We start from the raw sequence: 12,612 nt of genomic DNA on the forward strand, positions 1-12,612 counted from the left end.
TTTTACATTACACATCTTTGCTAAGGAATTCAGAGAGAATCTTCACCCTCTTCCTCCCCCATCATTTCTGACCTCTGAGAGCAGAGTTTGTTTTCAAATTCCAAGAATGATGTCAGGGGCTGCCTACGACCTTTCCATGTGAAGAAGGTCTTTGCAAAGCAGCGTGGGATACAAAGGCAATAGCCCAGAAAGACCGAGCCAACACGAGAACAATAATAAGATTGTTTCACGCACTCTATTTTCCAGCATTCCCCACCCAATTATTATCCTGAACCACTTGTGAAGTGCAAACACCGAGTAGATTTCTAATTGCCATGTAGAAACAGCCAACTTAAGTACATAGCTGGTGAACCACAACAATCTCATAAATGTGTATAGAGAGCAGTGTTGGTGGTCCAGACTGGGTGGTGCACTTACGTGGGACAGGTGCTCCTCCAGTTCCTCCACCTTCTCCAGCGCTGCATTCTTGGTTTCGGCATCTTCTAGCAGGCCACCCACATCAAATACGTTATCAAGGTAAGCCTGGATCTGAACCGACAGCTTGTCGCTCTCCGTGTGTTTAGATTTCTGGCACGAGAGAGAATAAATTCAACATTAGTGACACTCCACGAATAGTCTCCACGTAGACAATGAGAGCGATTGGCCCAGTTTAAGCACAACATTATTTCTTTACCTCCAGGAAGTCATCTAGTCCCAGTTTGGTGAATTCATACTGCAGATGCACTCTGAAGTTCATGTCTTCAACTGAGTGGACCACAATGTTGATGAACTGCATGCAAGCAACCTGGAGAACAAATGCAAACACCAGCTCATTAATATTCTTTATATACTTGATACGTATAATCTGTATCAGAATATTTTATCTTAAAACTGACATATAGTCCACTGGATTTTGCATTTGCACCTTGTATAAAAGTGTGTTTTCCTTCATGCAGATAATAATAAAAAATACCTTTGGCATTTGAGCCAGACATTTTTATTTGTACTGATGGATGTACTCTCACACAAAAAAGACACATCTGTATGTAACTAAACGCTTGTCTTACCATGAAGTCAATGTTTCCCTCTTCACTGCGGAAGTAATCCATCAGTCTCTCAAAGCGATGCTTCTCTTTGCAAACCTGAAACACACCAGGTGAAGATTTTTTTCTCTGGTTTAAAAAGTAGAACAAAAACTTTGTCCGATGTAGACAAAAAATAAGAGACCCGAGAAAGGACGTTTTAATTGAATGTCAAAGTGGTACCTTAGGGAAATATTACCTATATTTATCACCCATAATCAACATGTTTTTTTTGTCCATGGCACTTTACAAATTATTTATTTATTAATTAAGTAAAAAAATCATGCCTTTGGAGCAAACCACAATGCTGAGGTGTTCATGAAGTATGCAGCAAAATCAATGAAGCCAATGGCTTCATAATGTTGTGCTGTGGACATAACAAATATCTGATAAACTGCTGCTTTCACTGATGTGTTGCAGCTCTATCAACAAAAGCATAATCAGGATAAATCAACCATTTCTTTTATTCTGTTTTTCTACTCGCAAACAACATAATCTCAGTGTTTGACTTACGTTGTTTCTTAAGTTAATGAAATAAAAATCCTTTTCCTTGCACACAAACACTGTAGCTGTGGATCTAAAATTTGACGACTAGTACAGCTGCTATGATTTTTCTCTGAGGTTTATAGAACAGCATTCTCTTATTTGGCACCTCGGTCATAGAATAACAGTCAGAGCACATTACAGCTGAATGCTTTTGTTTTCTTGGGAGAGTTCAGAGCTCTCATAAAGACTTCTGCAAATGAACAGCAACTGCTATCGATCTTGGCCAGGTCCACCTTGACAAAGAGATGTTAATCTCAAGAGAATTCCTGGTTAAATAAAGGTTGAATAAATGAAATGAATAAAAACATAGAATGAATAGCAAACGTGACCTTCTCCCTGTGAGATCTCAGACACCTGTCACTTTGTGTTAATGCATCATTTTGGAAAAACAGCAGTACTATGTTGTTTCCACTAGAGAGTTGATCAGCTCTTGGGTCTCGCTGAGGCTTTGGACTGTAAGGCATTTTGTCTGGTTCCGGAGTTTAGGTGGCTGTACGAGCAAAAAGCAAAAAGGCTAAGCAAATCTTTCTGGTTCACTGGCTCCCACTGGGAAGTGATCCTCTGATTATTGTTCAAGGTTACTTAACATCTGATGTCTTAATGACTCCAATAATCTCAGACACGCCACCATAGAGCTTTGCTTGCAACCTCAGATAGATAAAATCTCTCAGAGCTTCTCAGTTTTCGGCCCGCTACACTTGACCTTTATGCCTTTATGCACGCCAGTGATGTGGGAAATTAGGGCAATTATATTGATGTTACTTAAATTTTGATTAGTATATTCAGACATAGCTAGGCCAGCGATATGTTACAACTTAATCCTGAACATAACAACTTGAGAGCTTGTTAAAAATTCATTAAAAAGTTGCAATAGGCACCTCTTTGAAGTTGTCAAATGCTGAAAGGATGATCTCATGACCTCCTCGGACAAGACAAACAGCAGCCAGCAGCTCAAGGACCAAAGCTTTTGTCCTGAAAATGCACCAAACTTTCATCAATACAACTACATTTTTAAAAAAAGTACAGTTTTATATGTTCTATCACAAAATTCAAGCATCCTCAAAATTGGTGTAGATATTAACATACAGGGCTCAAAAGTCATAATCTGCATTAATGTCTGAAGCTTTGGTGGGTGTTTCCATGGTTTTTACGTGTTTACCCTCATAGACTTTATTATGAAGTAATCATTCTCAGTGGTTTACCACAAATCTCCCTTTAGAAAACATTCCCTTAACGACCCGTGTATACACCTCTGATCCTCGACTTCAGAGAGAAGCAGAGGCCCACGGAGAAGCATATCGTATGAATTGGCTGCAGGGTTTCCCCTTTTGTTTGGCCCGGCCCTGCTTTTATGGAGGAGGGGTCCTGAGTTCTTACCGTGGGTTCTTATTGTTCAAGCTGAGAGCAATTTCATTGACTGCATGTGCATGAGACATGACCATATTGAAACCGTACTGCATGGAGAGAGACAGAGAGACAGAGAGGATGTGGTCAGAAAACCTGCATAAAGGTTCAGCACTTGACTGCACAGGAAGCATATCATGCTCCAAGTTTATGAGACATATCTGATTGTGGGTCGTAGGTGGTTCCTGGTACCTGGTAGTTCATGATTGCTCTCAGGCACATGATGCACACATGCACATCATCCTTTTGACTCACGAGGCGGGAGTTCTTGATGGTTTTGCTATTCGCGACTGAGCCGTAGCTGCAACAGATTCAGCACATTAAAGCAAATTCAGCAATGAAATTCATGTTCTGGCTTCTATTCTGTTAGTCAAACAGAGCTCTGAAGTGTATCTACTATTTTCTATGATTTTTGTTTTAAGTGTGTCGCAGCGAGAGACAGAAAGAGAAAATTACAGAGAATGAGGTCTGACAGAAAAAAACTTAGATGGCTTTTGAGGTTACAGATGCATTATGGGAAATGCCTGGTTTCCTTGTTGCTGTTAACAGACCGAATTCTGTTCACAGACTGCTATTATGTAACTGTATTGCACAGTCATTTCATGGTAACTGTTCTGGTAAGGTTTATGATCGGGATAACCATACATCAAGAATATGTTTTTTTTCCATACTTTGTTACAAATGTGGGCGGAAAAACTTTTTATACCTTCTACCAATAACAGTTCAGCAGTAATTTATCTGACAATATATTTATATAATATTTATAAGTCTAGAGTCTGTCCTTGTGGACTATTTTTGTGCACCCTTATATAATATCTGTTTTTCCGATCAGACTTTACACCCTATCTGTCTTTAAGTCATGTCTCTACAGTAGTGAAGAGGAGAATCACAACTATCCAACATATGTTGCTGCTCACAGCTGGATCTCATCTGTGGACAGTGCAGATGCACATCTGGGCAGATGAAGGAGAACCGTTAACAAAGAGAGACAGATAGCACTAAAGGTCAGAGACTTTTTAACACACCAGTACTAAGACAATGGGCTTGCATGCAAATATAGCATTCAAGGTTAGCAGAGCAAGGCAGTAACAGAGGAAGCTAATAGCGGGAAGCTTGCTTAGCAATACATACCGAAGAACAGACTGGCGGGCAGAGCGCACCAGAGTGTTGCAGAAGGGTTGGGCGTTCGTATGGTGCAGATCCTCTATGGACCTGCTCCAAGATTTAGACTTGTCCAAGAAGCTATCCTCCCCATTTTCCAGCCCCTCAAAATCCAACCTGGGCCATAGACAAACAGAGAAGCCAACACAGAGGCACAGGGGTGTAGATGAGAGGCATGGGGGAGGTTAGGTTTGCAAGGCAGCTTAGTAGAGAGCCAGGCATTATCACAAGAACTGTCATCAAGCTGCACGATAAAGCTCAGCACACAGATTCTGTCCCAAAGTATAGCTCAGCACTCAACCAGGTAGCATCCGTCCAGAAATGCATTCACGTTACAAAGTATGCAACAAGACACAGGAAATACATCCAATGAATGCAATGTACTAATATCACAGGCTCTAAAAGACTCAGCAGCTGGATTCACAGCCCAACCCAGTTCCTAAGGAAAGGTTTGGTCAAGAGGTGTGTATGATTTGTGTGTGTGTGTGTGTGTGTGTACTTACATGACTGCACACTGAGCAAAGGAGAGGTATTCAACAAGGACATCAAGACCTCTGTTTTCATCATTGAGGAACTCCCTGACCCACCTGTGACGCATGAAAGCAGAGAGAGGTTAGCGGGGCGCCAGATCCAGAGCACACCCTTATCCTTTCAGACAGCCCGTTACCGACTAACAGAGAGAGAGAGACATAAAGAAAACTAGGATTCTTCTTATTCTGAAGCCTTCTCATAAATCCTTTTGTACTTAAAGAACTGGTTTAGAACAACTCAGGTCTAGTTTTGGCTTTTCTGCTGATCAATTGTAATACCAGGTATTTGTCCTTTTGGGTTTGCTTTGTTTTGCTTTTCTTTTTTAATTTATAAAAAGAACAAATAATAACTGAAATAAGCACAGCTAGCAGAGCACGTGACAGAAGAATGAACTTTAAAATGCTGAGGGAACATTTATCACTGTACTGTGTGACGTGGAATCATAATAGCAACTGATAAAACAGATGTGTACAGATGTATATAAGGAAAGGCTGTGTGATAATGTGTAACTAGATGTAGAGCCCCAGTACTTCTCTCAACCGCAACGAATATCATTGAGGTTTTAAGCAACTGTTCTAATAAATTAATAAATTACATAAGTGAAAGGAAGATTCTTTATATTGTCTTCTTTTTCTTATTGCTATTTATTCTTTAGTGGATCTCTTTATTGTAGCTTTAAATGTAATTGTAAATCATGGATAGACTAGCAGGCAGGTTTAAACAAATTATTCATACACTGGTTCACCTTTGGCTGAACTTTTCATAGTTGTTATTTAAGTAATGCTGGAAGTTTTTAGAGGCATTTAAGCTTTCATATTCCGCTTCAATCACATCCAGCTGAATTTTCGGACACATCATGCTACTTGTTCATCTGATTTGTAGTTATACAGATCTACCATATATCCAGGTAATGATACTTCGGTAACTATTATAGGCAACATAATTACAAAAAAATGAGACGAAAGTTGTAATAAATGAGAATTATTTGGGATGACGGCTCTTCAATAGCTCTAAAAGAAAGTGGAAAAAATTCCATGGAAAGTAAAGCAGAGCAAGGCTTCAGTTTTCTCCAAACAAAGGAATTCCCATTGCAACTAGAGAAAGAATGTGGAGGGCATATGGCTAAGAGAGCTGGGCTCAGGAAGAACCCCTGACACTCAACAGTATTTAGTCTGCCTCCCCCACAGACCCCTTTACCTCCTCCCCATATTTTGAGGGAACTCCAGGGGGAGATGGATTGAGGTAAAAGGTTCTTAAAATAGTCTTGAAATGATGGCTGTGATGACAGATTGCTGGTCAGCCAATGGCAAGTTAGGCAGGAAACCAATCAGGACCCTGACAGCGGAGGGAAGGAGGAAGAGGGAAAAGGAAGAGAGGTGAGCAGAGGAGCAGAGGAAAGCGAACAAAGCAACTAGACCGGGTCCAGGAGGGAGGAGGGGGGACGAGGAGGTGGGCTTGATCATCAGCTTCCTGCCCCCCTCCCTCGTTGCTGTGAACCCTCACTCTTTCCTCCCTGTACTTCTCTCCAACCAGTTGCTATTTCAGATTTTCTTGGCAATCTCAGGAATAACACACCAGACAGGGCTGAGGATTCAGACACACAATAAACCGGCATCTGTTACACTTAATCCCACCCACAAAAGTCTTCTGAAAATAGAGCTCCTTTTCCTTTGCCTGTGAGCCTTTCTGGAAACTGCATTGAAAAAGAAAAAGTCCTTTATTGATGAAGGCAAATTGTATAAGAGTTATTCACGTGGCTCAATGAAGTCCATAAAAAATGAAGGCGTGTTTTACTTTGGTTCACGGATTAAGTGGCAAGTCACTGCAGCACCTCCATGACTACGGATTACAAAGATCTTGTCTGCGACACTGAAGGCTACGAATCGATAAAATAGCATCCACGTGTGTGATGGATGAGGAGGAAAATGTACTGCTTTTGATTCTGCAATGCAAAAATGTGGTTTGCTTTACTATGCGAGACTTCTGTAAACATACATGTATCCTTGTGTTTGTTCTTGTGCTTTTCACTGGGTGCAGCAATGGTCAGCCGGGCTTCCTGTCCCTCTGGCATACAACAAAGCTTCCTGCTGCCTTCTATGGGGGAGTGGACAAGGCCACACAATGGCTACCATCTGGGCATTATGAGCACCAGCTCTATGAAGTGGAGCTGCAGAGCTTGGCAGTTGGAACAATAGGAGGGGGGAATCTGGGCACCAGAAAAAGCTCTGGGTCCCTGCAGCAGCAGCAGCAGCAGCAGCAGCAGGGACACACAATAGAATATTCTTTACTGGGCAAAACAATAATGTGGTTTCCTTGAGCTTTAGATGAATAGACCTGCATAATTCACCAGAAAAATAGAAGATAAGACATGATTACCCAATGTGATTTGTCCTCAGTGAAATCTCCAGTTCCCTCAGGACTTTTGTAGATTCCTGCACACGCCTGCGAAACTTCTGTAAGACACAACGAATGCTGGTTATTACAGGTTACATTGAAGCTGTGCTTTCTAGGCAGTTTTCATGAGAACTTTTCAGTTCCTTAAAAACAACAATAATCCTACTCAGCAGGTTTAGTGTTGCCCTCATCTTCAGGCTGAACTGTAAAATAGAGGATGAATAAAGGAGAACCAGAGAAGTCAAACACCCTGCAACCTGACCAATGAACTTCTGATACTTTAAGCTGGTAACAGCTGATAATGCCTCAAGCAGAGATAAGGAGAAGGTGCATCAGAGCTGTCACAGAAGTTGTGTGTGTAACCTGTAAGTAGACTTTGACACGCATCAATCAGCCGGGTTCTACTTTATGATTTTTGTACGGTCCCACCTTTCGTGTTACTCCAGGATCTAAGTACCCGCGAAGCTTCTGGATGTAGGTGTGAGGAGGATTCTTCACCTGAAACCTCTCCTGAAGATACACAAAAGAGCGGCGTGATGTAAGTTGCTGCAGTCAGCCACACCAAAATGTGGACAGGTGTGTGTAGTCTTACAGCAGGTTTACTAATTAATGATACAAAGTTCACAAATTCACCTGGTCGCAGATCAGGTCCCACTTCTTCTCATTGTCATACTGTCTGAGGAGCCGGGCTTTGTCTGGAGGCAGGTTCATAGAGTTCTGGGAAACAGAAAAAAACAAATAATGTAAGCATTGGTTTCATTCATAGTGTCTTTATGAGTCTCTGGCGCCATCAGCAAACTGATGACAACGTTTTCAAGACTTATACCGTGACCTCACTTCCTGTGTTGACATTTGGCATCCTGTTGAAGGAGACGACGTGCATCTCCTTCTCACTCTTTGGTCTCAGTATTGTTCAGGCAGCACATTTCTTCATAACACAACATGCTGCTATCAGGGTACCGGCCTATTACCGGACCTGTCATCAGACTTGTTATGTAAACCAGCAACACTTGAATGCCACACGAGATGACCTGATGCAGCCGTTTTTCTGGGCTCAATTTAAACCCCATATTATGTAATCTGTATTTAGAAGCTAAGCACAAATTTAGGATCTCATGTCCTCATGACTGCTTTAAAAAAATAACGCAAGCTGAATGACACTAGTGTTTGACTAATTACTTCCTCCAATGACACAAATGCTTATAAACACAGGTTGACATGGAAATCTTAGATAGGAGGAAGTGCAACAATAAGGAGCAAACTAGTCACTGATTCTCTTTGAAGAAATGTGCGATTGTTTTTGCACTCAGACCCCTCATTTCCAACAGTGGCAACAGTATCCCAAAGCTCAGCCACAAATGGCCCGTCAGCTTGACTTTTAACCTGCAGCTATAACTCAGACTGCTGTCTAAAATGCAACAGCTTTTAACCCATCCCACCAGGCCAGATGTGATGTTCACGCTGGCATGTTCCAGTGTGGAAAACAACACATACTTGTTTCTATGGTAGCAACTCAGTCACCAGAAGTGGTGGAAATATCGCACGAGAATATATTAAAATGACTTTTCCAAATCATTGCTCACTCCATCACAGCGTCATGAATCATTTTGTCCTTGCAAGCGCCAAATATGGAGGCAAATATGGTCCTGCCAGGACCATAAAGAGCTAATAATTTCTATACAAGTTCACAGCTTTGTAATCACAGATTGCAGCACACATTCAAAAATAAGCGAAACAACTTTGAGCTGGCAGTGGATGCCCAAGAATAGCTATAAACAAGGTAAACTAAGAAAATGCCGGGCAGAGCTATAACAGGCTATCACCAGAGTGGAAAGCAGTGTGAAGATTTCACATATGGCTTATTTTGACTAACCCAAAATACCCACGCCGGAGAGAAAAAAGAAGTAACATGGGTACCAGATGTTCAGAATTACAAGAGGAATGTGTCCTGTTTATAGTAGTAGTTTATAGTAGTAAACTTCTCTCATGTCTGACCCCCAAGCTGCTCTCTCCTCCTTTGCCTCTCCTGGGACAAGATTTACCTACAAGACCATCTCTAGGAAGGTCATAGATCTTCCACGTGTCTCTAATGGTTTGTCTGAACTTTTGGGTTTTTCCAGTGATTTGACATGAACTCTAAAAAACAGATCAATAATTTTTAATTTTTAATAAGACGGTTGTTCCAAATTTCCTCCTATCACTGTTCACTGATTAAAAACCGTTGTATATTTTTGAATAATAATCTACAGCTGGTCATCATGGGGCAAGAGAAATACGTATATGTATATATTTATATTTGCTGGTCAGAGGATGGATTGAAATTTATTTTGATAATCGTAGAGATGACAAACATTAGCTTCTTATTTTGGAACGTTTTTGTGATTTTCTTAGACAAATAAACACATATGATTGACAGGATAGCTATCAAATGAATAACTGACGAACACAATCATAAGCAGCAGCCCTAATTTCCTTTATCGTACACTCTTCTGTGATGGTAAGGTAAAGAGTTAAGTGAAATAGTCACGACTTTTCTATGGTCACACGCTTCGGGTTGTACCCCGGCCCCAAAGCCGCCTTTGGTTTCTCAGTCAGTGCACATGAAAGTAGAGGCAGGCTAAGAGCAGGGTCTCCTTTTTGTACTAATTTAATTCTGAATTACTGGAAAACATGCAGACCAGATGTATGCACAGATACTCCTTTTAGTAATGAAAAAATAAAAATAGGAACATAATTGATTATAGGTAAAAAAAAAAAGAAAGTATATTTCGCTAAACACAAATTAATGACCAGAATCCCTCAACGCACCGAAAAGCTATTCTGAGCAATGAGGACACATCACATACTGCTGTTTAATGATGTTCAACTGTCACCTGAAGCCTCGGGTACTATAAATAAATAGCAGTGTGAGCGACAGAGGGGCAAAAGGCGGAGGGAAAGTTTCCTTTCTGACCAGATTTGGGTAATTTGAGCCAAGTAACCCAATTTAGCTAATTTCATTTCACTTTCTCCCACAGTGATATTATCGCTCGCTTCCTGTGTTTAGAAGAAGCTAAAAGAAGCTAAAGGAGAGGGGGCAGGAGCCTTTTATCATTTCGAAATCACTGGAATGTTTTAAAGGGAAAATACTACAGCTATGCCAAAAATGTTTTGGCGCTCGTTGCCCACATATTCTCTCCTCCAGCATGGCCTTTCTTGTTTGACCTGAGACTGGCATGACAAAGGATTCAGTGTGGAGCTTTGTTTTGATTCGGTGCTGTGCCATTCCCATCCTTTGACATTTGAGCCAACTTTTTTCCTCTCACAGAAAACCGCTAACAATGGCTGGTGGGCAGGGTCAGTGTATGCCCTCTGGTGCTGTGTAAAGCAAAATCCAGCTGAACACAACACCGATACACTTCACAACCAGATGAACTAGTTCTATTGTCACTGCTATCTGACAAATCGTTAGGTCCCAAATGTGAGCAAAGGGTGGAGATTGCAAACACAGCCATTTTGATCTCAGTGCATTAAACTGTTAATTTACTGAGGTTAAATCAGTTAAATGGTAAAAAAAAAAAGTGAAATGCAGACACCATAACATAGATGTGCAAAAGTTCTGTCTTTAAAACATTTCTTTTGGTTTTCTTTAGTGTACATGACTGTAAAGTGAACAAATAAAGACGGAAAACTCGATGGTGCAGAGCAGAGGTCAGCCGTGAGGGGATAAATTCTGAAACAGGCATTTCCGTCATTAACAAAGGATGACAGAGGTTTCAAAGCGTCAACAGTTAAAGTAGTTCATGGGGTCATGTTTCTGGTTAAGGAGAGTCCAGGAAGTCCTAAGCAGAGCGCTCAAGTCACACACAGACCCCCACAAGTGAGGGGATGTTTTGAAGAGCCCATGGACCTTTGAGAAATTAGAGTCACCAGGGCAACTCCGTCCTGCCCTACGCTGGACAGCTTCCTAATCCAAATGATTTACAATCGGCCCGATGTTACGTTATTGACCTGCAAGTCCCACCAGAAGTCCCCAGAGATACCAGTCTGAAAGCAGGACAAGATGTTTCCTCCACGGCTTTTCTCAGTTTCTCTCACACTTTCAGTTGGGATAGCGCGTCACACCAGTGTGCACAAAACTAAAAGATTTTTAATTGGAGAGCTCTGCTTGTGGAATTTCCTCAACTTGTTTGTTCTTGCAGAGGACAACATGCTGCTCATAAGTTGTTCTCAGGTACGCAACAGACATTTACTCTGTAAGTCACTGGTGCTAAAAACATGGTGCAGGATAAACTGCTCTTTTTTTTTTTTGAGTTGTCTGATAATATGGATTTAAATTAGCAACCCTGCAGTTTGAGAGCAAGACTGCCAGCTCTCAGGCTTACTTGTGGTTCCTAGAGTTTCTAAAAGTAGAATGGGAGGCCAAGCCTTCAGCTATCAGGCCTCGGTCCCATGGAACCAGCTCTTCAGGATTCAGGAGACAGACACCCTCTCAAGTTTTGAGATTAGCCCCAAAAATTTCCTCATTTTTAATAAAGGTTATAGTTAGGCTGGACCAGGTGGCCCTGAACCATCCTTTAGTTACACTGCTATAGGTTCAGACTGCTGCAAGACTTGATGTGATGGACTGAACACTTCTTCTCCACTCCCCACATGTTTATATATCATGGCAGCATGTCATTAAATTTTTGTCATCTCTTTCCCTTAGTCTGTGTTTTGTCCTGTCTCCCTATGCTCTTTTTTTTCTTTTCGCTTCTCTTCTGTCTCTTCTCTTTCCCTTCACCCCCCAGCCAGTCGTGGCAGATGGTTGCACCTCCCTGACTGTGGTTCTGCTGGAGGTTTCTCCCTGTTAAAAGACAGTTTTACCTTTCTGTCTGTACTGTAGGGTCTTTATCTTATGGTGTAAAACACCCTGAGATGACTGTTGTTGTGATTTGGCACTTTATACTTTTTTAACTGAAATAAGTGACTTACTAAGAAGATACATTCAGTGTGATTCTTTCTTTTGTGGTCTGTCGGTGGGATGGAAATGCAGAGTCTGTGTCTTTTATCTGCTTTGATAGGTTTACACAGAGCAGACAGTTATCATCATCTCACAGGAAAATGAGTGGGTGGCTAAGGAGCTCACTGTCGTAGTTCAAACATGGAGGCCCAGACGGCCCTCGTTCCCCCCAACCTGTCTGTCTGGTCATCAGGGTGGGGTCCAGGAAAACGGGATCTGTGGCTTAACTCAATTGCTACCATAATCAGGGCCGACGACACACTGACCCTATTGCAGGACAAAGCAAGGACTTTTTAAAAATATGTCTATGCATCACAGTTGTTTCACAACGGCCAGTCAATGACCTTCAACAGATTCTACTAAAACTAATCAGCTACTTACTCTTACTGTTCATGAAGCCATCGATCATTAAATCATGCACTTTACTTCATATGTGCATTCTTGTTGTCTTATTCTTCCGTTTTCTCTGTGCAAACTCTTGCTCCCAAGCAACACAGCTGTATATGAACAAGAGACATCCTTCAATAATCCAGT

The 12,612-nt window shown here is 41.4% G+C and overlaps 1 protein-coding gene across 6 annotated transcripts in view; it reads right to left on the bottom strand.

Annotated features, from left to right (window-relative positions):
• Positions 1 to 12,612, bottom strand: part of fmnl3 (formin-like 3) — a 32,392-nt gene that overhangs the window by 10,021 nt on the left and 9,759 nt on the right. For 5 of the 6 annotated variants that reach the window (XM_005914739.3, XM_014339154.2, XM_014339152.2 and 2 more), the window contains exons 2-12: positions 7,731 to 7,814; positions 7,527 to 7,607; positions 7,080 to 7,156; positions 4,676 to 4,759; positions 4,143 to 4,289; positions 3,204 to 3,312; positions 2,985 to 3,061; positions 2,486 to 2,579; positions 1,047 to 1,121; positions 674 to 784; positions 418 to 567 (exon numbers count right to left, since the gene is read on the bottom strand). In XM_005914739.3, the coding sequence (XP_005914801.1) occupies positions 418 to 567; positions 674 to 784; positions 1,047 to 1,121; positions 2,486 to 2,579; positions 2,985 to 3,061; positions 3,204 to 3,312; positions 4,143 to 4,289; positions 4,676 to 4,759; positions 7,080 to 7,156; positions 7,527 to 7,607; positions 7,731 to 7,814 (1,089 nt within the window). The remainder of the gene's footprint in view (positions 1 to 417; positions 568 to 673; positions 785 to 1,046; positions 1,122 to 2,485; positions 2,580 to 2,984; positions 3,062 to 3,203; positions 3,313 to 4,142; positions 4,290 to 4,675; positions 4,760 to 7,079; positions 7,157 to 7,526; positions 7,608 to 7,730; positions 7,815 to 12,612) is intronic. The other variant, XM_005914738.3, reaches the window with a different exon arrangement.

The sequence above is a fragment of the Haplochromis burtoni genome, unplaced genomic scaffold (genome assembly GCF_018398535.1).
Source record: "Haplochromis burtoni strain Fernald_Lab_line unplaced genomic scaffold, NCSU_Asbu1 Contig_9, whole genome shotgun sequence".
NCBI classification, from domain to species: Eukaryota; Metazoa; Chordata; class Actinopteri; order Cichliformes; family Cichlidae; genus Haplochromis; species Haplochromis burtoni.